Source organism: Rhinoraja longicauda, chromosome 13, assembly GCF_053455715.1.
Source record: "Rhinoraja longicauda isolate Sanriku21f chromosome 13, sRhiLon1.1, whole genome shotgun sequence".
Lineage (NCBI taxonomy): Eukaryota > Metazoa > Chordata > Chondrichthyes > Rajiformes > Arhynchobatidae > Rhinoraja > Rhinoraja longicauda.
In genome coordinates this window covers 27,215,789-27,242,692 of record NC_135965.1, presented here as the reverse complement: position 1 = coordinate 27,242,692, position 26,904 = coordinate 27,215,789, and the positions used below count along the sequence as shown (strand labels likewise).

The window sequence follows — 26,904 nt, the reverse complement described above, 5'->3', positions numbered from 1 at the left end:
AGTTCCCAAAGAAGAACAATCCCACTTTGTACAAGTATGATCTCTGCAAGGATGTCAGGGATGCCAAGAGCAAATTCCAAAACATGCTGAAGGTTCAATTCAATCAAATTGATGCCAGGTGATGTGGCAGGGCCTCAATACCATCACCGGCTGCAAGCAAAAGTCAGGGTTGATCTCTGACAACGACACATCTCTACTGGATGAGCTCAATGCCTTTTACACCCATTTTGAACAGGCAAACAAAGTTTCACCTAGGCATGTCCCCCATCCCTGCTGGCTCTGGGCCAAACATCTCCAGTGGCCGGCTCGGATAGAGCCCCTGGACAGGTTCTGGAAAGTGGGATGGTTTTAAACAAAACACAAAGTGATGGAGGAACTCAATGGGTCAGGCAATATCTCTGGAGGAAATGGATGGGTGATGTTTCAGGTCAGGACTGTTCTTCTGACTTAGCACTTTGTGTCTCCAGAAAGTTTTTTAAAGTGTGATACTCAGGGTTCATGATATGCATGTTCTGGTTATAGTGAAGGGCAAAGCAGAAAGGTATAAGGAACCCTGGATGACAAGAGTAACTGAGGCTCTGGACAGGAAAATGAAGTGTCAGACATGTGCTGCTGGGAGCAAGTGTATCCCCCAGGGAATATAGGGGATTGAGAGAATTGAAGGAAATCAGAAGCGCAAAAGGGGGGGCATGAGATGAATTATAGAGAGAGAATATGGCCCTTAGAAAACAAAGTGATCATCTATTTGTGAATCGCAGGAGATGGACAAGGTCTTCAATATTATTTCTCCTCATGTTTTTACCATGGAGAAGGACGTGAAGATACAGAAACCTGGGGATGTTAATGGTGATCTCATGAGCACTATCTATAAAACAATCGAGGAGGTGCTGAATATATTAATTTCATAAGATGTATGATGTAAATAAATCTTCCAGGCCTATTCAGATATATTCAAGGACACTTTGGGACCTAGAGAAGAAATTGTAGGAGTCCTGGCTGAGATATATGAATCATCTGTAGTCAAGGGTGACAAAGATAAATTGCAAAGCTTCAAGAAGATAGAAAGGGATAAGTCGAGTGCTTAAAATGTTTAAAGTCCTCTTCATGCATTATAATAATTCTGTCTTTAAAGAAGGTTGAAACTCAGCATGCGTAGCAATTTACTTTAGTCATATTCTGTTTTTTGTTGTCAAAGGACAAATGGCAATCATAAAACAATAAAATAAGGTCGAAAGGGTAACAGGACATTTGCTTATCTGACATTTGGCTGCGTTTACTGTTCTGTGTTTTCCAGAGGTCTGTGAGTGTTGTAAAACCATTTGGGAGGAAGGAAAATTCCTAAGGTGTTTGCTGTGGTAAACAGAATATCAAAAGAAAAGTCTGTATAAAAGGAGCAGATGAATCTTTGTTTGTTGAGCAATCTCTTAGATTTCCCCCAGTCATCACTGTATTTGGTGCTCTCAAATAAAGTCTTGATTGTCTCTCCCGATCTTTGTGTTGTGTTTTAAAGTTTTCTTTAGCAAGGGTGAGGTGCAGGAAGACTGGCGGATGGCTAATGATGTGCCTGTATTTAAGAACGCAATGGAAAACCTGGAAACTGTAGAACTGTAGGTATGTGGGTGGAAAGTTACTGGAGACGATTCTGAGGAATAAGAATACACATGCACATTTGAAGGATGGGTTGGTTAGGGATACTTAGCATGGCTTTGTACATGGGAGATAGTGTCAGTTGGCCGAGGAATGGCTAATGGAGTTTAATTCTGGTACGTTTGAGGTATTGCATTTTTGGAAGTCAAATCAGGCCAGGACCTTCACAGTGGATACTGGGGAGTGTTGTAGAGCAGAGGAATTTCAGAGTACATATCCCTGAAAGCTGAGTGAATGGTAGATAGGAGGTGAAAAAGGCTTTTAGCACATTGGGCTTCATCAGTCAGGGAATTGAGTATAGAAGTTGGGAAATTAAGTTACAGTTGAACAAGAGATTGGTGAGGCCACAACTGGAGTATTGTGTGTGGTTTTAGCCACCCTCCTATAGGAAAGATGCCATAAATTGGAAAGAGTGCAGAGTAGATTTACGAGGATGTGGCCATGACTCAAGGGCCTGAGCTATAAGGAGAAATTGGGCACAAGGACTTTATTTCTTGGAGTGAAAGGTGGTGATTTTATATACACATAAAATCATGAGGGTGACTGCAGGATAGGGGAATCAAAGATTAGACAGCATAGGTTTAACACGAGTGGGGAGAAAATGAATAGGAAACTGAGGTACAACTTTTTCACACAGAGCCTGGTGGGTATTTGGAACGAGTTGCCAGAGGGAGTTGCTGAGGCAGGTACAATAAAAATACATGTATAGATAAGCTTTAGAATAATATGGGCCAAATGCAGGGAAATGGAACTAACTTAGATGGGGTAACTCAGTCGACATAGACGTTGGGCCATAATGACTCGATGCTAGAGTCCGGCTCAGTGGTGCAGTTGCTGCCTCACAACGGCAGAGACCCAGGTTCAATCTTGGCTACAGGTGCTATCTGTGCAGAGTTTGCGCATTTCTCCCGGTGGAACATTCTCCCACATTTTCTCCGGCTAAGTTAGGAAAAGGGGACGTACAACGAGATCTGGGTGTCCTAGTGCATCAGTCACTGAAAGGAAGCATGCAGGTACAGCAGGCAGTGAAGAAAGCCAATTGAATGTTGGCCTTCATAACAAGAGGAGTTGAGTATAGGAGCAAAGAGCCCCTTCAGCAGTTGTACAGGGCCCTAGTGAGACCGCACCTGGAGTACTGTGTGCAGTTTTGGTGTCCAAATTTGAGGAACGATATTCTTGCTATTGAGGGCATGCAGCGTAGGTTTACTGGGTTAATTCCCGGAATGGTGGGACTGTCATATGTTGAAAGACTGGAGCGACTAGGCTTGTATACACTGGAATTTAGAAGGATGAGAGGGGATCTTATCGAAGCATATAAGATTATTAAGGGGTTGGACATGCTAGAGGCAGGAAACATGTTCCCAATGTTGGGGGAGTCCAGAATCAGGGGCCACAGTTTAAGAATAAGGGGTAGGCCATTTAGAACGGAGATGAGGAAAACCTTTTTCAGTCAGAGAGTTGTAAATCTGCGGAATTCTCTGCCTCAGAAGGCAGTGGAGGACAATTCTCTGAATGCTTTCGAGAGAGCTAGATAGAACTCTTAATATAGAGGAGTCATGGGGTATGGGGAGAAGGCAGGAACGGGGTACCGTTTGAGAATGATCAGCCATGATCACATTGAATGATGGTGCTGGCTCGAAGGGCCGAATGACCTACCCCTGCACCTTTTGTCTATTGTCTATTGTTACTCGGTTTCCTCCCACATTCCCAGGACGTGCAGATTTGTAGGATAGTTGGCTTCTGTAAATTTCCCCTAATGTGTAGGATGCAAAATTGTGATAACCTGGAACTAGTGTGCGGGAGACCAATGGTCAGCATGGACTCGGTGGCTGAAGGGCCTGATTGCATGCTGCACCTTCAAACTAAAGTAAAACCATTGGGAACCTGACTCCTACACGACAGGTACAGACATTCAAACACGTAGAGAGAGTTACCAGTCGGTACTTCTTGCGACACCGTTGTCCTCTCCAGTGACTCTGAATCATCTGGGCAGCGGCCCTCAGTCTCAGGAAGTTCTTCCTGTTGAAACACAAGGAAACACAATTAATTGTTCCATGTACAACAGTTGATTCATTAATCCGACACAACCCTCGCAGGAGGTGGGGACGTGGGGAGAGACTGTCCAGACCACCCTCATCTGGTTGGAGATGAGGAGAGGCTGTCCAAGTAACTGTGTTGGTCAGCAAAGGAGGAAAGGATTATCCCAATCACTTTCTGCTAGATAGGAGGAGGAGGTTACTACCCAGTGTGCAAGGGAAGGACTGTCCAGTGAGAATTCCCCTGTCCATGTTCCTGGTCAACATGGATGAACCGCTGTGGTCACTTTGCACTTGTCTCACTAAAGGGGAAACCATGACAGGTTAGCAAGGGAGAAAGGACCACCCAGGACACTCTCCGCTGGGGAGATCAGTCACAAACATTTGCCTCTGGTCAGTGAGGCAAGAAGATGGTCTATAGCACTCTGCCCAATTCGGAGAGAGGGAAAAAGCATTGATGGTGGTCAATCAAAGTGAAAGCTTGCCCAAATCATCCCCGCTGGTTGACAGAAAGGAGCTGTCAGATCGCACACCACTGGGAGGGGAACTGGAACGGATGGGCAGACTTATCAAGATTGAATCTGGGCCAAAGAAAGACGCAAAATGCTGGAGTAACTCAACAGGTCAGGCAGCATCTCTGGAGAAAAAGGATGGTTTGCCCCTTTTCTTGAGACTGAAAGTATGGGGGTAGGGGGTGGGGGGGACTGGAGGTAGGAGAAGACCAGAACAAATCAGGGCTGCCAACAGATGACCAAGGAAGGGTGGGGTCCACAATGGCTGGAGAAGAAGTGATAACGAAGGGAGATAGGGATGTGAACAGTGGAACTAGTAGGACAGCTGGGGGGGGGGGGGGGGGGGGAGATTGCAGGGGTTATTTGAAATTAAAGAAATCATAGAGAAATCTGGGCCAGTTTTATAATTGAATAAATTGTGCAGTTCATGAATGTGATTGTCATTGAATATTCCCAACTGCAGGCGATCCCATGTTGTAGAATGTCAATAGAATTCATCAGCACAAACTCAATCCAGCCTCTGACATCTGACCCTGAATATGACCCAGCTCCATCCTCTGACCCTGAGCAGTATCAAGCCTCCAACCTTTGACCCTGAACACAGATGCTCCAATCTCTTAATCATGAACACAATCCAGCCTCCAACCTCTGACCATGAACGCAATCACCTCTGGCATCTGACTCTAAACATAGTCTAGCCTCCGACCTCTAACCTGAGCACAAAACAGAGATGTGATATTTGAACAGAATAACAGAATCCAGGGATTATCCTTTTGACCCTAAACATTATCAAGTGATACAACCTCTGAAACTAAACACAATCCAATCACCTTAATTTGATATTGAGCACAATCTAGTGAAATGACCTTCAAACATTAACACAAGCCATTATTTCAACCTCTGACCCTGAACATAATCCAGATCTGACCTCTGACCCTGGACACAATACCCATCTGACTTCTGACCCTGTACACAACCTGGCCTTCTGACCTTTGACACTGGACATAACCTGCTCTCTGCATTTGACCCAGGGAATTGCATTGGTGACTATTTAAGGGCATCCCGAAACATGCGTACATTTAACGATGTCATGTAAATAAGTCAGGTGCTGGATGATTTTTTTTTACGGTGGTCCTTTGATTGTTTGCTCTTCAACTTAGGAACATGGTGACAATACGCGACAAAATACCGATCTATTTACATGAATACAAGTGAAAGAAGAGGTCATTGTATTTGACCATAATGCCGGGGAGGTGTACGACTGGGGGAACTCACCTGTCTTTGAAACCACGCATGCTTTTTTGAATGATCAGAACGTGTGCTGTCAAGATTCTCTCTTGCTCAATCTTCAAAGTCAGGTGGTCGCACTCCTGGAGGGCAAGAATGACATACGTAGTGCACAGGGAGGTCCAAGACATGGGGGGTGTTGGGATCACAACAAGAAATGCAGCAGCACAACGAAGCATGCCAGCACCTCCAGCCTTCCACTTCAAACTCTTTATGTTTGTATTCTCACTCTCCAATCATTCCCTTACCCATCGACTAGAGGTCCCCTGCTACTTATCCCCACACAACCCTGTCCTCACCCAATCACAGACATTCCCTCTGTCCTATCCCTCTCTGCACCCTGTTTCCCTCTCATTCCCAGTACTGATGAAGAGTCTTGGACCTGTTCTCTCTCTCTCTCTCTCTCTCTCCCTCTGCAGACCTGCTGAATGTTTCCAGCATTTTCTGGTTTACTTTCACTCTGTGATAATGAGGTTTATATGTCACCCATTCCTTCTCTCCTGAGATGCTGCCTGACCCGCTGAGTTACTCCAGCATTTTGTGTCTACCTGCCTGCCCTAGAGCCCATGGATTTCCATTGAAAAAAACCCAATAACATTCTGTAAATGCCCGGGACTTTACAATTTGCCCTTCCCTGTTGCTCCTATTCCATCGCTAAAGAAAGAGAGGAATGTTCTACACTGCATTAGAGGAGGGAAAGGAGTTCCATAGAGAAGTCTCCTAATCCTTGCTGGGATTCAATGGGAATTCCAGAGGTAGGAGGAAAAGGTGACTGTGACTGCTCTCCAGATTCCCATCTCTCCTCCCCTATTCTGTCACGCCAACTGCCCACATGAACCAACCCTCTCAGCCCCAACCAAAACTTGGCCATACAATAACTGTTCCTAGGATGGGTTATGTGGGTTAAACTCTGTGAGCCTGATCAAAGACATCGAACTTGCTGTTGCCAGTGGTGCAGCAGGTGTTACATCACATGCTCTCTTTGTGTCTCATTTTTGCTAATCCTGACCTTCTGGAGTTTACAACTTCTCTCTGTGACACTGAGGATGGGGGGTGGGGGGTATGTAGAACAAGCTGCTGGAGGAAGCTGTACAGGCAGTACAATAATAATGTTTAAAAGACATGGATAGGAACGACTGAGCAAGATGTGGACCAAACACAGGGACGAGTTTGGATAGACAACTTGGTTGGACAATTTATTCACAAAGTGCTGGAGTAACTCAGCAGGTCAGGCAGCATCTCGGGAGAGAAGGAATGGGTGACGTTTCGGGTCGAGACCCTTCTTCAGACTGATGTCAGGGGGGGCGGGACAAAGGAAGGATATAGGTGGAGACAGGAAGATAGAGGGAGATCTGGGAAGGAGGAGGGGAAGGGAGGGACAGAGGAACTATCTGAAGTTGGAGAAGTCGATGTTCATACCGCCGGGCTACAAACTGCCGAGGCGGAATATGAGGTGCTGTTCCTCCAATTTCCGGTGGGCCTCACTATGGCACTGGAGGAGGCCCATGACAGATAGGTCAGACTGGGAATGGGAGGGGGAGTTGAAGTGCTCGGCCACAGGGAGATCAGTTTGGTTAATGCGGACCGAGCGCAGGTGTTCAGCGAAGCGATCGAAAGTTGGGCTGAGAGGCCTGTTTCCATGCTGTATGACTCTATGATCATGTGGGTTTTCTCCGGGTGCTCCGGTTTCCTCCCACGTCAAAATGATGTGTGGTTGGGTAAATTAGTTTGTTACTGTAATGGGCCTTACTGTTCGGTGAGTTGTGGAAACTGGGATTGAGTTGATGGGAATGCAGGGAGATGAAAAATTAAGATTAATGTAGGAATAGTGTGAATGGTCATCAAATGGTGTTGATGGTTGGCACAGACGCAGTGGGATGAAGGGCCTGTTTATGTGCTGTATCTCTCCATTACTCTTGCAGACTGAGCAGATGCATTACCTAATCCCTGGTCCTGGGACATGAACTACCAAGAGTCTAAAGACTTCCCTTTCTGACCCTCAAGGATAGGTGTAGTTTTAGGAGTAAAGAGGTTCTTCTGCGGTTAGATAGGGCCCTGGTAAGACCACATCTGGAGTATTGTGTACAGTTTTGGTCTCCTAATTTGAGGAAGGACATCCTTGTAATTGAGGCAGTGCAGCGTAGGTTCACGAGATTGATCCCTGGGATGGCGGGACTGTGATATGAGGAAAGATTTTTAAAAACTAGGCTTATATTCACTGGAGTTTAGAAGGATGAGAGGGGATCTTATAGAGACATATAAAATTATAAAAGGACTGGACAAGCTAGATGCAGGAAAAATGTTCCCAATGTTGGGTGAGTCCAGAACCAGAGGCCACAGTCTTAGAATAAAGGGGAGGCCATTTAAAACTGAGGTGAGAAGGAACTTTTTCACCCAGAGAGTTGTGAATTTGTGGAATTCTCGGCCACAGAGGGCAGTGGAGGCCAAATCACTGGATGAATTTAAGAGAGAGTTAGATAGAGCTCTAGGGGCTAGCGGAATCAAGGGATATGGGGAGAAGTTGGGCACAGGTTACTGATTGTGGATGATCAGCCATGATCACAATGAATGGCGGTGCTGGCTCGAAGGGCCGAATGGCCTCCTCCTGCACCTATTTTCTATGTTTCTATGTTTCTATGTGTAAGGGACAGCACCGACCCAGGTGAGGCTCTCCCAGGCTTATGTCAATGGCCTGAAAGCTCTGCAGCTTGCACAACCTTAAGGAAGATCTTTGTCTTCCCAATCTTCCAACCTCCATCAACTCCGATCACGGACTCAGCGATCTGCTTGCAGCGTAAGCGGACATTGTCCTGTAATTAAGATAGAAAGGTGCACTGTTTCTCTGTTGGTGAAATAGAGAGCAATAAAGTAACATCACCCGCAATGACATACATCACTGTGCAATGAACAAGACAATGAATCATCCAATAATCAATATCAGGAGAATAGGACATCAATGATAGACAGAAGTAATACCATAGTGCCAGGGCATTACACCTGCAATGGGCACCTGCATCTGCTCATTGGGTTCTGAGTCTTGCTTGGACTGACCTTTGACAGGAAGATCTCTGAAGATCTTGGCACTATTTGAACTGTGAACTGCTGAAGGATAGAACGTTTGCGATATCATCGTTTAATGCAACAGCAAAGTGAAGGTGAAACGGAAGAAACTTTGAATTTTCTAGCAACCCAGGCCTAAAAATGTGGAAGCCGTGGGCAGCTGCTGTTTGTTTGCACATGGCCAGTCAAAGGGCCCCTGCCCCAAACTTCCCACTGAATGCAGAGAGATATTGCTGCTTCACAGGCAAAACAATCAGGGCCACAGAAGGAAGGGGAACATGTGGAAATTGAACTGAAACAGACTGAAAGAGGATGTGGGATAATGAAGTTAGCTGGGCCAAAATACAAGAGTGGTATAAGAATGAACCACAGGCTGAGCTACGAGGAACACTTACTGTTTTCATGCAAGACGCAAGCACATGTAACTAGTAATGATTCAGCGATGGCACGCAACTTCACAAACAAGAACACATCACAAGGTATTTATGAAGAAGACATCTTGGTTATTTGATCCCTTTCCGCAATAAACCAACCGTGTCTCCTTAGGGTTGAATCCACCCGTCCCTTTAAGATTTCCTTATTCCCCTCAAAGACCTGTTCTCTGGTGTGGGTGATGCACCTGTGGGTGATTCACTTGTGATGGTGATCTGTTTGTGAGAACAACAGCCCACTGATTCAAAGCGTCTGCTACGTGCCAGAATACAGGGCAAGGGTGATGGGCAGAGAAGAAGGTGAGGAGCCTTGTCGGTCTGTGAGGGTGAAGGTCATAAGGTCATAAGTGATAGGAATAGAATTAGGCCATTTGACCCATCAAGTCTACTCCGCCATTCAATGCTGTCAGATCTATCTCTCCTTCCTAACCCCATTTCCTGCCTTCTCCCCATAACCTCTGACACCTGTACTAATCAAGAATCTATCTATCTCGGCATTAAAAATATCCACTGAATTGGCCTCCACAGCCTTCTGTGGCAAAGAATTCCACAGATTCACTACCCTCTGACTAAAGTAATTTTTCATCATCTTCCTAAAAGAACGTCCATTAATTCTGAGGCTATGACCTCTAGTCCTAGACTCTCCCACTAGTGGAAATATCCTCTCCACATCCTCTCTATCCAAGCCTTTCACTATTCTGTATGTTTCAATGAGGTCCCGCCTCCGTCTTCTAAACTCCAGCGAATGCAGGCCCAGTGCCGACAAACGCTCATCATAGGTTAACCTACTCATTCCTGGGAGGGGTGAAGGGGTCTGAGCTGGGAGCCCGACATTGTGAGCGGCCGCCCTGAAACCCACTAGATTACGTACATTCAGGCATTGAGTATTTCTAATGAGATCAATGAACAAAGCGGTGAAAGGTCCCCAGGAGATAGGCTGGAATGCGGGGTTGATGTGACGATCAGATCACCTATTACTATGTTGAATGGCAGAGCAGGGTGGAGGTCCTGGTGGCTTACACCTGCTCCTAACTAACACACAAGATGAGTTCCTGTGTTGGTGTTGATGCTTTGGTTGAAGGGTGCAGAGCGTGGTGGTGGGTGGAGGGGAGGGGTAACGTACTGAAGACCCTTTCAGGAGGAGACACTAAGGTCACTGATAGTTTGGTCTCAGCTGCTTCCAGTGTTTCCTTTTCATGTAAAGTAATGGCTGTTGTTCTGGGATTTCCCACAGGATCGGAGCTTTCCTGACTGATCATCACACCAGCCACTGGCCCAGGGTTGAAGGTCGGTCGGACTGATTGCTCCCAGTGCTGCATGGGGCTCTGTCCGGGGCCTGGGAACCACTGCAATACCAGGTTTGGCTCCACAAGTATCCCTGTCCCCCACAGGCCTGTGAAAAAAACACTTCTTCTCATTGATTGGTAATTATCAATCTGTACCCATGGATTGCTCTTTCATACATTGAAAAATATTTTTTTTTTATCTGCCCAACATTTCAAAACTTTTTGCAGTCTTAAAAGTCTTAAACCGGACTGGATCTTGATGATTTTTTAGTAGGCCTAACACCTGTGGTAGGAACATAGCTGGAGACAATTCTGGAGGGGAAGATATATACGCATTTGGAAATACAAGGATTGATTAGGAATAGTCAGCATAGTTTTGTGTGTGGGAGATCATAAATTTGATTGTGTTTTTTGAAGAAGTAACCAAGAGGAATGATGAGAATAGGGCTGTGGACATAGTCTATATGGATTTCGGCAAAGACCTTTGATAAGATTCTGCATGTTAAGCAGATATGGAGGATTAGATCGCATGGGATCCAGGGAGGCCTAATTGGCTTTATGTCTTAGTTTAGTTTAGAGATGCAGCGTAGAAACATGCCCTTCAGCCCACCCAACAACCAACGATCCCTGAACACTAGCACTATCCTACACACTAGGACCAGTTTACAATCTTTACTGAAGTCAATTAACCTACAAAATTGTACGTCTTTGAAGTTTGGGAGGAAACCGGAACGCCGGGGAAGTGCGGTCATGGGGAGAACGTACAAACTCTGTAGTCAGGATCGAACCCAGATTTCTGGCGCTATAAGGCAACAACTCTACTGTTGCGCTGCCTTCCCGCCCCCTGGTCGGAAACAGAATAGGTGGCAGAGGGTTATCTTTTGGACTGGAGACCTATGACGAGTGGTGTGCCTCAGGGATTGATGCTGGGCCACTTGGTGTTTGTCATCAATATTAATCATTTGGATGAGAATGTACAAGTCATGATTAGTAAGTTTGCAGATGACGCTATAATAGGTGGTATCACAGTGGCCACATGTTTCTATCACAATCTCTAAACTAAAAATTACAGCAGGATCTTGATCAGCTGAGCAAGTGGGCCAAGGAATAGAGTTAAATTCAGATAAGTGTGAGGTGTTGCATTTTTGTCATACCAAGTCGCACTGTTATTTGACAACTTGTCCTCACCCTCACAGCATTTGTGTCCTGGGGAACTACTCACCTGTCCACATCACACTGTTCTTTTGCAGAGCTGGCCTGACTAATTTATTATCACCTTCTCCCCGTCTTCCCACTGCTCCACTTTTCACAGGGATATCTGTTTCTTCCTGGTATTCCACTTCTCCTATTACATAGGAGGAGGCCACTTTGTGCCTCTTTATCTCCCTGCAATCTACGCTCTCTCACACATGCCCATCAACTCTCTCCCAATTCTCCTGCCACCCACCTACACTGGGGGTGATTTACAGTCACACAATTTTACAGTGATTTCCAGCACCTCCTCTGCCTCAATAATTGGTATAGTCATCAGTCTAGGTTTATTGTCATCACATGCATTGAGATACAGGAAAATCACCTTGCAGGAACATCCGGCCATACATGAGTACAACAGGTAGTGCAAACGAGAATATAAGCAGAGTACAGAACATAGTGTTGCAGCTGCAGAAAAAATGCAGATAACGGCAAGGGCCGCAACGAGGTAGATTGGGAGATCGGGTAAGTCATGCCTAGCATATGAGAGGTCCATTCAAGAGTCTGATAACAGCAGGGAAAAGCTGTTTCTGAATCTGACAGTACATGATTTGTGCTCGTTAGGAGAGGGGAGAAAAGGGAATTTGATTCTTCCTACAATATGGTCCAATCCCATCCATGCAAGACCCACATGTTACCAACACCAGTCACATGCTCTGGCCTTTAATCAGTATTATCTAACCCCACGTTAACTAATGAACCTTCTGATTGGAAACGGTTTGGAAGATCCAGCAGACAGTTGTTTAACTCACCTCTGTGCACTGCCACAGTGCTGATCTCAGCGTGACCTTGAACTTCTGCACAAAATCTTGGAAGGTGAAGCGTATGGGATAACCTGACTTGCGGATACGGATTGTCGCCTTTATTCCGGAATATCGCAACTGTTTAGTGCACAACTCCCGATCAAACAGCTAGGTGGAATTGGACCAGAAGATTGAAACATGTGAACATGTGGGTTAAATTTGAAAGAGAAATCCATTATCAAAATTAGTGGAGTTTGCTTTGGAGAAAGTGACAGGTGACCACTGAGGCAAGCCAACTGTTGCACAGGTAGATGGGAGGATGGAGTAAAACCTCATTATCACATTCCCAATATCCATCCTCACCACTCCATCCCATTCCCAATGTCTATCCTCACCACTCCATCCCATTCCCAATGTCTATCCTCACCACTCCATCCCATTCCCAATGTCTATCCTCACCACTCCATCCCATTCCCAATGTCTATCCTCACCACTCCATCCCATTCCCAATGTCTATCCTCACCACTCCATCCCATTCCCAATGTCTATCCTCACCACTCCATCCCATTCCCAATGTCTATCCTCACCACTCCATCCCATTCCCAATGTCTATCCTCACCACTCCATCCCATTCCCAATGTCTATCCTCACCACGCCATCATAAGGGCGGCACGGTAGCACAGCGGTAGAGTTGCTGCTTTACAGCGAATGCAGCGCCGGAGACACAGGTTCGATCCTGACTACGGGTGCTGCACTGTAAGGAGTTTGTACGTTCTCCCCGTGACCTGCGTGGGTTTTCTCCGAGATCTTCGGTTTCCTCCCACACTCCAAAGACGTACAGGTATGTAGGTTAATTGGCTGGGTAAATGTAAAAATTGTCCCTAGTGGGTGTAGGATAGTGTTAATGTACGGGGATCGCTGGGCGGCACGGACTTGGAGGGCCGAAAAGGCCTGTTTCCGGCTGTAGATATATGATATGATATGATATGATATTGCCAATGTCCACCTTCTCCATCCCATTCCCAGTGTCGACTGCACTATTGCATCCCATTCCCAGTGTCCACTTTCTCCATCCTATTCCCAGCATCCAACCGCACCCTTCCACCCCATTCCCAATATCCACCCTCTCCATTCCAGTCCCAGTGTCCACCCTCTCCTCTCCAACCTATTCTGGACCCGGAGAACCTACCAACCACATCTGGATTAGACCCATCACTCCACATCTGGAGCAGAGAAACCATCAGTCGATGTTCAGATCCAGAAACCTCACTCGACATCCGGATGTTGCGGCCCATCACTCCGGGATTAGACCCGTTAATTCAGGGTCTGGACCCAGACTCACCATGGGATCAACCCTCCCGACTGCCTCCATTGCGGTGGTCTCTTACCAGAGGTTTCTTGTAATCATTGGGCTTAATGCAGCGGATGAAGAAGGGCTGACAAGCTCTCAGGGTTTTCATGAGGTTGTCGAGCGACTGTTTGAACTTGCTGCAGAGTGTGGACAGGCGTTTGTGGCTGTCGTTTGCCTGTCGGATGGAACCCCGGGAAATATCACCGGCCTGAAACTGTCGGAAAGATAAAATGGTTAGGGGGTGCTCCTGGAAGCTCGGTACAATCCTGGGACTAACGTCTTCAAGACAAGTACAGATATTATTCCTCAGCGGTGAGGTGGGCACAAACTTTGCTTGTATTTAGATCCAGGTTAATTTAAGAGACAATTTATGGAAGAAGGTAACACACAAGGTGGAGACATGGCTGGGACATGTTGCTGGGACAACACAGCTCAGACAGCTGGTCGCAACCTGTGTCATTTCTTCACACAGAGAGTGGTGAGTCTGTGGAATTCTCTGCCACAGAAGGTAGTTGAGGCCAGTTCATTGGCTATATTTAAGAGGGAGTTAGATGTGGCCCTTTTTGCTAAAGGGATCAGGGGGTATGGAGAGAAGGCAGGTACAGGCTACTGAGCTGGATGATCAGCCATGATCATATTGAATGGCGGTGCAGACTCGAAGGGCCGAATGGCCTACTCCTGCACCTATTTTTTATGTTTCTATGTTTCTATGAAGGTGGAACACCCTCTGAGAGATGCTGGTGGAAACAATAGATGAGGCCGGGGAGCAGAGATGGAGCCTCACACCAACGACTCAGCAGGAAAGCACATGAGAAAGCAGCGGGCAACAGGGAATTGGGATGGAGAGGTGTGGATGTGCATTGAAAATGGGATGGAGAGGTGAGAGTAGGCCGTGGCAATAGGATGGAGAGACGAGGATGGGCACTGGGAATGTGACAGAGTGGAGAAGGTATACACAGAATGGGCTGGAATAGAGAGGGCTGTCACTGAGAATGCGATGTGGACATTAGGAATGGGATGGAGTGAGTGGACATAATATTGGAGTGAGGATCCATGGCACCTTGGTTGTTCGGATTCAGAACTGGCTACCCATAGAAGACAAAGGGTTGTGGTGGAAGGGTGTTATTCTGGCTGGAGGTTTGTGAGCAGTGGAGTTTGACAGGGATCTGTGCTGGGATCTCTGTTGCTTGTGAGATATAAAAATGATTTGGACATAAATGGTTGGTAAATTTGCAGACAGCAGCAAAATTGGTGGAATTGTAGACAGTGATATACAGAGGGATCTTGGGGTCCAAGTCCACAGCTCACTGAAAGTGGCAACGCAGGTACATAGCTTGGTGAAGAAAGGACATGATATGCTTGCTCTAAAGGTCAGGGCATCGGGCGTATGAGTCAGGAAGTCATGTTGCAACTTTATAGAATCTTTGGTTTGGCCACATTTGGCGTATTGTGTGCAATTCTGGTTGCTTCATTACCGGAAGGATATGGAGGCTTGGAGAAGTAGCAAGAGAAGCTAACAAGAATTCTGCCACGTTTAGAGGGTACTACCTACAAGGAGAATTTGGAAAACCTGGATTATTTTCTCTGTTGCGTCAGAGGCTGACGGGATACCTGATTGAAGTATATAAAATGATGAGAGACGGAAATAGGGTACAAAGGCAGAACCTTTCCCCGAGGGAGGAAGTGTACAAAACTAGAAGGTATAACTTTAAGGTGAAAGGGGCAAAGTTTAAAAGAGATGTGCAGGGCAAGTGTTTTTACACAGAGAGTAGTGGGTGCCTGGAATGCGCTGCCAGGGTTGGTGGTGGAGGCAAATACGACAGTGGCATTTAAGAGGCTTTTAGATGGAGACGTGGATATACAGGGAATGGAGAAATAAAGATCAGGTGCAGGCAGAGGGGATTAGTTGGACTTGACATCTTGTTCAGCACGGATATTGTGGACTGAAGGGCCAGTTCTTTGTTCTATGACACTGGGAATGGGATGGAGAGGGTGGACACTGGCAATGGGATGGAAAGCTGAGGGTGGACACTGGCAATGGGATGGACACTGCAAACAAAATGGACTACAGGGCACACGTGCAGCTGACAATACATAGACTGAAATGGAATAGATTGAGCTGACTGACTGTAACCTGCACCTTGATGGATCCTCCATGAGGAATGTTAAGGTGGTTGGCCTTCCCCCCTGGTGTTGGTCCGGTGCTGGCCTGGAAGATTTGTCTGAGGAATGTGTTGCTAGAAGAGTGCACAACCTGGACGATGCTGAAACTCAAATCATCTCGGTTCTTCTCCAGGAAGCCTGTGGGTGTGAAGGGACACGAATTATCTCAGCTGCTGAGGGTGTCTATCTGCTGGGATTATATATCTGCTGGGATTGTCTACCTGCTGGGATCGCCAGCTGCTGAGGATATCTACCTGCTGGGATTGTATATCTGCTGGGATGTCTACCTTCTGGGAATGAAGGTACTCCTGAGCTGACTGAGCAGCAAAATGAGGAAGTCAGGACCTCCTGAGTCAGCCATGGCTTCCCCCTGTCTTGTACTCAGACAGGCCCATTCATCCAGCCACTGCAACGTTGCCCATGGTCTTTTACCTTCCTCACCTGATGTTCAGATCAAGAGCCGTCCCCCACAGACCCAGGACTTCAAGTTACTCAGATCGTGTGAAGAAAGTTGGATTGCCAGCTTTTCACTCAGTCACAATATAACGCAGCCCCTGAAACCTGCCCAACCAATATGATCATGGCTGATGTGCCCCTGGCCTCATCTCCTCTTCTGTGGCAGTTCTCCAAAGATCTCAATTCCCAAATCTTTTAGAAATGTACCCACCTCTACCTCAAATACTTCCACCAAGTATACCCTCAGGGGCAGAGAATTCCAGAGATTCAGCGCCCTCTGCGAGACCATTTTAAATGACCTACCTCTAACTATGTCCCCTCATCTGAGATTCTCCCGCAAAGGAATACCTCTCAACTTTTACCCGGTCCTGCCCTCTGAGGATCTTCTATATCTCAATAAACTCACCCCTCATTATTCTAAACTGTACAGAACACAGACCAAACCCATCTAATTGCTCTTGATAGGAAACCCTCTCATCCCAGAAATTAGCCTGTGAATTTGATTTGAATTGCCTCCAATGCTGTCCTCATGTCATGCTGGTGAGAGCTTAATATTTCTCAATATCCCACCCACATCCCCACAAATAATGTTGTGAATGTATTTAATTGCACTGCCAACCCCACCAATGCAATTATTTGACTGTCTGGAGGGTTGGCTCAGTCTTGTTCCTCATCTTGTTCCCATTCCACAAGAATGGAAGAACCCTCTACTAGTTCTTCTCAGGGTATGAACGACTCAGGCAAGATCAGCAGTTATTGACTTGAGGAACCTTTGGAGAAGCCTCTCCATTGGTGACTGTGAGATCGCTCCAGGATACTTAGCCCAGAGAGAGAGTCGCGCAGAAGTGGTTGGGTCAAGGGAGAGTATTACTTCCCCCCAAAAGGACTGCAAGGAACCAAGGGTTTTAGTGCAGTTTAATGCCTTTTAGTGCAGTTCAATGGCTTTTAGCGCAGTTCAATGGCTTTCTTGGTCAACATCCCTGTTCCACGCTAAATTCATTGGAATTTAGAAACACATAAAATTTTAAGGGATTGGACAGGCTAGATGCAGGAAACATGTTCCCGATGTTGGGGAAGTCCAGAACCAGGGGTCACAGTTTAAGAATAAGGGGTAGGCCATTTAGGACTGAGATGAGGGAAAACTTTTTCACCCAGAGAGTTGTGAAACTGTGGAATTCTCTGCCACAGAAGGCAGTGGAGGCCAATTCTCTGGAAGTTTTCAAGAGATAGTTATGTCAAGCTCTTAGGGCTAACGGAATCGAGGGATGTGGGGAGAAAGCAGGAACGGGGTACTGTTTTTAGATGATTAGCCATGATCATATTGAATGGCTCGAAGGGCCGAATGGCCTACTCCTGCACCTATTTTCTATGTTTATTGAGCCTGCATGTTATTGAATCTGAAATGTCTGATTGTTTAGCTTTCATGCTGTCTTCATGAAAACACTTAAAACATTATGGGAATGATGTGGAGGTTTTGGAGAGGTTTGGATATGCCGCCTGGATTAGTGGGAATTAGTTATAAGGAGAAGTTGAACAGACTTGGATTGTTTTCTTTGGACCATTAGAGGTTGAGGGGAGACCTGATAGAAGTTTATAAAATTATGAGGCATAAATAGGGTAGACAGTCAGAACCTTTTTCCCCAGGGTGGAAATGTCAAAGACCAGAGGATATAGGTTTAAGGCGAGGGGGGAGTGTTTACAAGAGGCAATATGCAGGGCACTTTGTTTTACAGAGAGTGGTGTACGCATGGAACATGCTGCCAGGGGTGGTGATGGAAGCAGAAATGTTAGTTGTGTTTAAGAGGCTTTTAGATAGGCACATGGATGCAGAGAATGGAAGGCTATGGATCACGTGCAGGCAGAGGAGATCAGTATAACTTGGCATCATGTTCCGTACAAACATTATGGGCCAAAGGGCCTGTTCCTGTGCTGTTCCATGTTCTGTGTTCTAATAAAGCAAAACAATGTTGACATCACAAATTAGTATTCAGTGTAGGTGCCTGCAGAAGGGAATTGAGTGACTTACAGCGGCCACTTCAATGGACCTGGCTCATAGTTATTGGACTGGAATCACACGTGATCATGTGGGGACTAGGCAGGAGATTGATTTCCCCCAAGAACATTGGCAAGTCCCCTTCTTTACTCCTTATACACCCACGACTGTGCAGCCATACACAAAGCTAGTTTAATTTTCAAATTTGCTGATGACACCACCATTGTGGGCGGGATTTCAAATAATGATGAGGCGGAGTACAGGAAAGAGATTGAGAACCTCATGTCCTGGTGTCGAGACAACAACCTTTCTCTCAATGTCAGCAAGACAAAAGAGATAGTGATGGACTTCAGGAAGTGAAACGGTACACATACCCCAGTCAGCATTGATGGCACCAAAGTAGAGATGGTTGAAAACTTCAAATTCCTAGGAGTCGATATCACAAACACTTCTCCTGGACCACCCATATTGTAGCGACGACCAAGAGAGCACACCAACACTCTACTTCCTTAGAAGGCTTAGGAACTTTGGCATGTCCGCTACAACTCTCAACAACCTCTACAGATGTACCATAGAAAGCATTTTATCAGGATGCATCACAGCTTGTTTTGGGAACATCTCCATCCAAGACCACAAGAAATTGTAGCGAATTGCGGACACAGTACAGACCACCATACAAACAAAACCTCCCTTTCAATGACTCCATTTATACTTTGCGCTGCCTCGGCATGGCCAGCAGCATAATCAGGGATGAGTTGCATCCTGGCTATTCCCTCTTCTCCCCTCTCCCATCAAGCAAAAGGTATAGAAGTGTGAAAATGCACACCTCCAGATTCAGGGATAGATTCTTCCCAGATGTTATCAGGCAACTGAATCATCCTACCACAACTAGAGAGCTGTGTTGAACTACCATCTACCTCATTGGTGGCCCTTGGACTATCCTTGATGGGACTTTGCTGGCTTTACCTTGTACTAAACATCATTCCCTTATCATACACTGCAAATGGCTCGATTGTAATCATGTTTTGTCTTTCTGCTGACTGATTAGCACGCAACGAAAGCTTTTCACTGTGCCTCGGTACACATGACAATAAACTAAACTGAACTCTGATTCTTGGAATATCTCTCCGCCTGAACTCTAAACATCCCAACTCTGCGTAATGAGGCAACTCCGCCAGTACCGTTCGAGTCGTAGTCAACCACTCCAGCAAAGTGCGCAATGCCAAACTTAGTATCGTGGGAGCTCTTTGGAGGGAGGTAGATTCCACTGTCCCTATGGTGATTATTCAACTTGTTTAACATTGTTCGGTCAGTGCCCTATGGAAAAGAAAAATGGATATATTTCATTATATCAACTTTTACAACCACAGGACTGTCCAAGGTACTTTGCAAGACAGGCACCAAAGTCGGACAGAAGCACAAGCAGCTACCTTGCACAAACAAGATCCCATAAACAGCGATGATTTTGTCCAGATCATTTGTAATTCAATAATGTCAATTGAAGCATCAATTCAGCTCAAAAGGGTGGGGTGATTTCCAAACAACTACTTATAGTTCATGTCCAGTCTCCAGAGCAGAACTGCAAACCCACACTTTTTAGACCAGAGTCCCAACTACTGGGTCACATCACAGGAGAAAATATCATCAAGAATGAGGGAGGGATGGAGTGGAGAGGGGGGGTAGAGGGAGGAGGAGAGGGTGGGGGAGAAAGAGGAGAGAAAGGGGGAGAGGGAGGGGGAGAGAAAAGGAGAGAGGAAGGGGGAGAGAAAAGGAGAGAGGGAGGGGGGAATGGGCAGGGAAGGGGGAGAGGAAGAAAGGAGGAAGGAGAGAGAAGAGTAGGAAGTGACAGAGAGAGAGAGAGAAAGGAAAGAGAGTGGAAAATGAGGGGAGAGGGAAAATAGGGAGAGGGAGAGGGAGAGAGGGAGAGGGAGAGGGAGAGGGAGAGGGAGAGGGAGAGGGAGAGGGAGAGGGAGAGGGAGAGGGAGAGGGAGAGGGAGAGGGAGAGGGAGAGGGAGAGGGAGAGGGAGAGGGAGAGGGAGAGGGAGAGGGAGAGGGAGAGGGAGAGGGAGAGGGAGAGGGAGAGGGAGAGGGAGAGGGAGAGGGAGAGGGAGAGGGAGAGGGAGAGGGAGAGGGAGAGGGAGAGGGAGAGGGAGAGGGAGAGGGAGAGGGAGAGGGAGAAGGAGGGAGACAGAGAGAGAGGTCTACCTGGCAGAGCCTGCCTTCAGCCATGACTTCACTAGCATCAAGCAATGTTCCTCAACAATGGAGATTGAATTCCTTCCCGTTGACCTACAGCAGGCTTATTCTCACTGACTGTTTGTGATATCTGGGAGGGCCACTGGCCAAATACCTAACTGGCCCAGTTACATACATCCCACGGCTACAAGAGCAGCTCAGAGTGACTCACGTCCTGACACCCCAAAGCCATTTGACACCTGCAAGGCACAAGTCAGGGGTGCAGGGTACAACTCTCCACTTGCCTGGATTAGTGCAGCTCCAGCAACAGCCAGACGCTTATCCCCATCCAGTCTCTTGATCGGCGCTCCATTCACTGCCCTCAACACTCAGCACACCAGGCTGCAGCGCATGAAAAAAAATGTCTTAAAAAAAACCCAAGTGCACCTCTCCTTCAGGATTCCTCATCAGCTGTACAAGGCAAGCTAACTCATACAGGTGTAACCACCTTCACACACCTGAAAATACCTTGTCTTCCTTCATCATTGCAGGGCCTGAATCCTAGAACTCCTTATGCAACAGTAGCCTAGGAACAGCTTCACCACAGTGTAGGAATGCAGTGCTCATGGCAGTGGCTTCCAACAAGGGCAAGTTGGGATTGCATCAAGTATTGGTTTTGTAACTCAAATCCCATTGAGTGACTGAAACTTCAGTGCAAAGGGTACAGGACAACTTACCTTCAGCAACTTGCTTTCCTCATCAATGAGTGAGATGATGCTCATTGGTTTGATGCTGAGAACATCCAGTGCCTTTTGGTTGTCAACAAAATCAACGTGCACCCAGTCGATGTTCTCCTGAAGGTACTCTGCTTGTTCCTCCTTGAACAGGTGCCTGACGAAGAACTGCTGCAACTGCTCGTTGGCAAAGTTAATGCACAGCTGCTCGAAGCTGGAAAGGATAAAGCAGGGAGTCAAAAGCACCGGGGCGAGTTCAGGAAACATCCACTAACCCCGCACACTTTGTGCTTCAATGGTACTGGACTGGCAGATCTGGGGGACAATAGAGTTGGAAACAGATCCTGGTAAACCAGATGCCGATCCCCTGGGATGTGTACAGAATTGATTACCGGATGACACCAGCATCATCGGCAACACCAGGGCTGGATCCAAGTCTGATACCCCCATCATATCCATCAATAAAACACAAAGACGTAACGCAATGTAAATAATCTGAAAGGCATCTCTGTTAAATTGGCACACAAACTCTCCTTCGCTTTCAGTTACATGACAGAAACCAATTAACACCGTCCAGCATAAATAAAGAAGTCCACCCTTCGAGCCCATTCAGATTTGATCAACAATTGAAAGAGTCATGAAGAGATACAACATGGAAGCAGGCCCTTCCACTCCAACCAGTTACACTAATCCTACATTGATCCCACTTTTTATTCTCTCCACATTCCCATCAACTCCCCCCAGATTCTGCCACATATTGTGGACAATCTAGGGTGGCCAATTCACCAGCTACCTGGCACGTCTTTGGGATGGTGCTGGAAACCCGAGCATCTGGAGGAGACAACACCGCAGGAGAATGTGCAACGACTTCCCCACATGCAGAACCGGAGGTCAGGATTGAACCAGGTGTCTCCAGCACTATGTGGACTAGGTCTCCAGTCTCCAGCAGTGGCTCTACCCACTGAGCCACCAGCTTGACCACTTCCCTCTTTCCTTTGGACTACAGGAGCTACAGACACTGCTTCTGTTTACTCTTAACTCCCAGACTACAATACTGTACAATAATCACACACCTTCCATTGAAATGAAACAATTAAAACAAACTTCTCAACCCATGTCCTGAGCCCAAAGAATCCCTGGCAGACACCTGAAGCAAGGAATAGGTCACTGGAAAAGTAAGTAAATGAAACATAAACATAAATTGCAATCTGCCCTGTCGCAAATTATTAGAAGAGGAACTGGATACCTGTTTAAGTCAAAGTTCTCAAAGCCAAAGATGTCCAGCAATCCAATTGAAGAGGCCTTTCCTGAATTATTGGCAGGTTGTTTGTAGATCACCATGTTAACTTTATTCACGATCCACACAAAAAGATGGCTGTAAATCGCCTGGTTGAAACAATCACAGATGTGCTGTTATTTTGATCACTGACACAGGTTGCACATGAAACATTCTGCTGAACACTGGCTCAGAGGTGGGAACGCTATTGAAAAGTCTCACCTGAGCAACAAGAGTTGTGTCGTGTACCTGAGATAGTGAAAAGCACCAGCTTCATCCTGCAATGGTGGGGGCGTTCCCGGGTGGGTGGAGTGGACAGAACTCGCATAGATAAGGATCACTGGTCTTAATGACTACAGGCCTGTCGCACTGACCTCTGTAGTCATGAAGACCTTTGAAAGACTTGTGCTGGCCCAGCTGAAAAACATCACAAACCCCCTGCTGGACTCCCTGCAGTTTGCATATAGGGCCAATAGATCGGTGGATGACGCAGTCAACCTAGGCCTGCACTTCATCCTCCAGCACCTAGACCACAAGGGGACCTATGCCAGGATTCTGTTTGTGCACTTTAGCTCTGCATTTAACACCATTGTGCCAGAGCTACTACACTCCAAACTCTCCCAGTTGACTGTGCCTGAACCCTTCTGTCAGTGGATCATCAACTTCCTGACAGACAGGAAGCAGCATGTGAGGCTGGGAAAGCACATCTCGGACCCGCAGACCCTCAGCATAGGAGCACAGCAAGGCCGCGTTCTCTCCCCTCTGTTTTACTCTCTCTATACCAACGACTGCCCCTCCACAGACTCCTCTGTCAAGCTCCTCAAGTTTGCGGATGACACAACCCTGATTGGACTGGACCAGGATGGGGAGGAATCTGCCTACAGATGGGAAATGACACAGCTGGCGTCCTGGTGCCATCGCAACAACCTGGAGCTCAATGCTCTCAAGACAGTGTAAATAATCGCAGACTTTCGAAGAGCTCCCCCTCCCCTCCCCCCACTCACCATCAACAACACCACAGTCACATCTGTGGAGTCATTTAAGTTCCTTGGAACCATCATCTCCAGGGACCTTAAATGGGGGGCCACCATCGACTCCACAGTCAAAAAGGCCCAACAGAGGATGTACTTCCTGCGGCAACTGAAGAAACACAATCTGCCACAGGCAATGATGATCCAGTTCTATACTGCTATCATTGAGTCCGTCCTCACCTTCTCCATCATGGTCTGGTTTAACTCAGCCACCAAGCACGACATCCGGAGGCTGCAACGGATCGTTCGATCAGCTGAGAAGGTTGTTGGCTGCAACCTTCCCCCCCATTGACGAACTGTACACAGCAAGGGCCAGGAAGCGATTGGGGAAGATCATCTCTGACCCCTCTCACCCTGGCCACAAACTCTTCGAACCACTTCCCACTGGAAGGCGACTCCGGACTGTCAAAGCAGCCACAGCCAGACATAAAAACAGCTTTTTTCCACGAGTGATAGTTCTACTCAATAACCAAAGTCTGTAGTCTCTTTTTTGCTCTGGTTTATTTTCACCCACATGTTTAGACCGTAATGTTGTACCCTTATTGTTTTGATGTGTTTATGCTTTATTCTTAATTGTTAACTTTGTGTTTGTGTTGTCATTTGTGAGCGGAGCACCAAGGCACATTCCTTGTATCTGCATACTTGGCCAATAAACTTATTAATTCATTCATAACATACAGAGATATATAGATACATAGACAATAAGTGCAGGAGTAGGCCATTCGGTCCTTCGAGCCGGCACCGCCATTCAATGTGATCATGGCTGATCATCCACAATCAGTACCCCATTCCTGCCTTCTCCCCATCCCCCTTGATCCCACTAGCCCAAAGAGCTCCATTAAACTCTCTTTTGAATGCATCCAGTGAATCGGCCTCCACTGCCTTGATCCTGCCACCTCACGTTCTAAATGGCCTATCCCTTATTCTTAAACTGTGGCCCCTGGTTCTGGACACCACCAACATTGGGAACATGTTTCCTGCATCTAGCGTGTCCAATCCCTTAATAATTTAATATCTTTCTATAAGATCCCCTCTTATCCTTCTAAATTCCAGTGAATACAAGCCCAATCGCTCCATTCTTTCATCATCTGACAGTCCCGACATCCCGGGAATTAACCTCGTGAACCTACGCTGCACTCCCTCAATAGCAAAAATGTCCTTCCTCAAATCAGGTGGACAAAACAGCACACAATACTCCAGGTGCGGTCTCACCAGGGCCCTGTACAACTGCAAAAGGACCTCTTTGCTCCTATACTCAACTCCTCTCGTTATAATAATAATAATAATGATGCATTACATTTATATAGTGCTTTTCATATACTCAAAGACGCTTTACAGGGATTTAAAGAACATAGGGAAGTGAATAAATAGATAAATAAGTAAACGAACAGAGAAAGGAGACAGAAGGTGAGGTGACCTTCAGTGGTTGAAGGCAGTACTGAACAGGTGAGACTTCAGTGATGTTTTGAATGTGGTGAGTGAGGAGGAGTCTCTGACGGTTTGGGGTAGTGAGTTCCATAGGGTGGGAGCAGCGATGGAGAAAGCCCTGTCCCCCCAGGATCTGAGTTTGGTCCGGATGTGGGGGGATAGGAGATTGGCAGCAGCAGGTGGGAGTGTGCCTGTGGAGGAGGTCGGTCAGGTAGGATGGGGCCAGGTTATGGAGGGCTTTGTAGGTCATGAGGAGGATTTTGTACTGGATTCTCTGGGGGATGGGGAGCCAGTGGAGTTTGTAAAGGACGGGGGTGATATGGTCATGGATCGGGGTGTGGGTGAGTAGACGGGCAGCGGAGTTTTGAATGTATTGAAGTTTACTGATGATTTTTGAGGGTGCGCCATAGAGGAGGCTGTTGCAGTAGTCCAGACGGGAGGTGATGAAGGCGTGGATGAGGGTTTCTGCAGCTGTGGAGGAGAGGGATGGACGGAGACGGGCAATGTTTTTGAGGTGGAAGAAGGCTGTCTTTGTGATGTGTTTGATGTGTTTGTCGAAGGAGAGGGTTTGATCAAAGATGATTCCAAGATTCCGGATGTGAGGGGAGGTGGATACTGGGAGACCATCAATATTGAGGATGAAGTTTTGGGTGGATTTGGTGAGCGTTTTTGGACCAATGATGATGATTTCAGATTTGTTGCAGTTGAGTTTGAGGAAATTTGATTGAAGCCAAGATTTTATTTCAGTGATGCAGTTTGTCAGTGTAGAGTGTGTGGTGGTGGAGATTGACTTGGTGGAGATGAGGAGCTGGATATCATCGGCGAAGCAGTGGAAGTTGAGACCATGACGGCAGATTAATTGACCAAGGGGGAACAGGTAGAGGATGAAGAGGAGGGGGCCAAGGACTGAGCCTTGGGGGACACCTTGGGGGAGGGGAGCGGTGGGGGATTTACAGTTGTTAATGGAGATGAACTGGTGCCTGTCAGAGAGGTAAGATTTGAACCAGGATAGGGCTGTGCCGGTGATGTTAAAGGAGGTTTCAAGTCGGGTGAGGAGAATGGAGTGATTTATGGTGTCAAAGGCGGCGCTGAGGTCAAGTAGGATGAGGATGTTGAGGTTGCCAGCGTCGGAGGAGAGGAAAAGGTCGTTTGTGATTTTGAGGAGCGCAGTTTCAGTACAGTGGTTGGAGCGGAATCCGGATTGGAAAGTTTCATACAGGTTATTGGTAGAGAGGTGGTATTTGAGTTGGGAAGCTACAGCACGTTCCAAAACTTTGGACAGAAAGGGTAGGTTGGAGATTGGTCTGAAGTTGTTTGGGGTGTCAGGGTTGAGACCAGGTTTTTTCAGAATGGGGGTGACAGCAGCGATTTTGAGGGATGGCGGGACGATGCCAGTGGACAGGGAGGAGTTTATTGTTGCAGTGATAAGTGGAGAGAGAGCAGGAAGGCAGGCCTTGACAAAGCTGGAGGGGATGGGGTCCAGAGAGCAGGTGGCAGTTTTTATTCCTGTGAAGAGGTCAGAGAGGTCGGTGGTGGAGACTGGGGAGAACTGAGGCAGGGGTTGACAGGATAAGGGGGGCAGGTGGTTTGAGGGGGAGCAGGTGCGTTGGTGGTTAAGGTGCTGTAGATGCTGTCTATTTTGCTTTGGAAGAATGAAAGGAAAGTGGTGCATTTGTCAACTGTGAATGATTGGGAGATGGTGTCCAGGGGGCTGAGGAGTTTGTTTATTGTAGAGAAGAGTGTTTTGGGGTTTCCGGAGCCAGAGTGAATTATTTGAGAGTAGTAGGTGGAGTGGGCACGGGAAAGGGCATCTTTGTAGTGCTGCAGGTGGTCTTTGTAGGCTTGGGAGTGAATTGTGAGACCTGTTTTGTTGCAGAGTCTTTCAAGTTGGCGGGCATGAGTTTTCATCATGCGGAGTTCAGGGGTAAACCAGGGAGCAGAGTGGGTGAAGGAAACTGTTTTGGTTTTTATAGGTGCAAGCTGGTCGAGGCAGGAGGAGAGAGTGTGGTTGTAGTAGTCAGTGAGGTCAGAGGGGCTGTGGAGG

At 46.9% G+C, this 26,904-nt stretch overlaps 1 protein-coding gene across 1 annotated transcript in view; it reads right to left on the bottom strand.

The window, feature by feature from the left end:
* Nucleotides 1-26,904, bottom strand: part of LOC144599061 (unconventional myosin-VIIa-like) — a 125,808-nt gene that overhangs the window by 52,813 nt on the left and 46,091 nt on the right. Inside the window, exons 14-22 of the mRNA XM_078409784.1 lie at nt 22,372-22,511; nt 21,129-21,339; nt 19,398-19,533; nt 15,814-15,905; nt 13,642-13,812; nt 12,263-12,421; nt 8,200-8,292; nt 5,471-5,565; nt 3,582-3,666 (exon numbers count right to left, since the gene is read on the bottom strand). Of these exons, the coding sequence (XP_078265910.1) occupies nt 3,582-3,666; nt 5,471-5,565; nt 8,200-8,292; nt 12,263-12,421; nt 13,642-13,812; nt 15,814-15,905; nt 19,398-19,533; nt 21,129-21,339; nt 22,372-22,511 (1,182 nt within the window). The remainder of the gene's footprint in view (nt 1-3,581; nt 3,667-5,470; nt 5,566-8,199; nt 8,293-12,262; nt 12,422-13,641; nt 13,813-15,813; nt 15,906-19,397; nt 19,534-21,128; nt 21,340-22,371; nt 22,512-26,904) is intronic.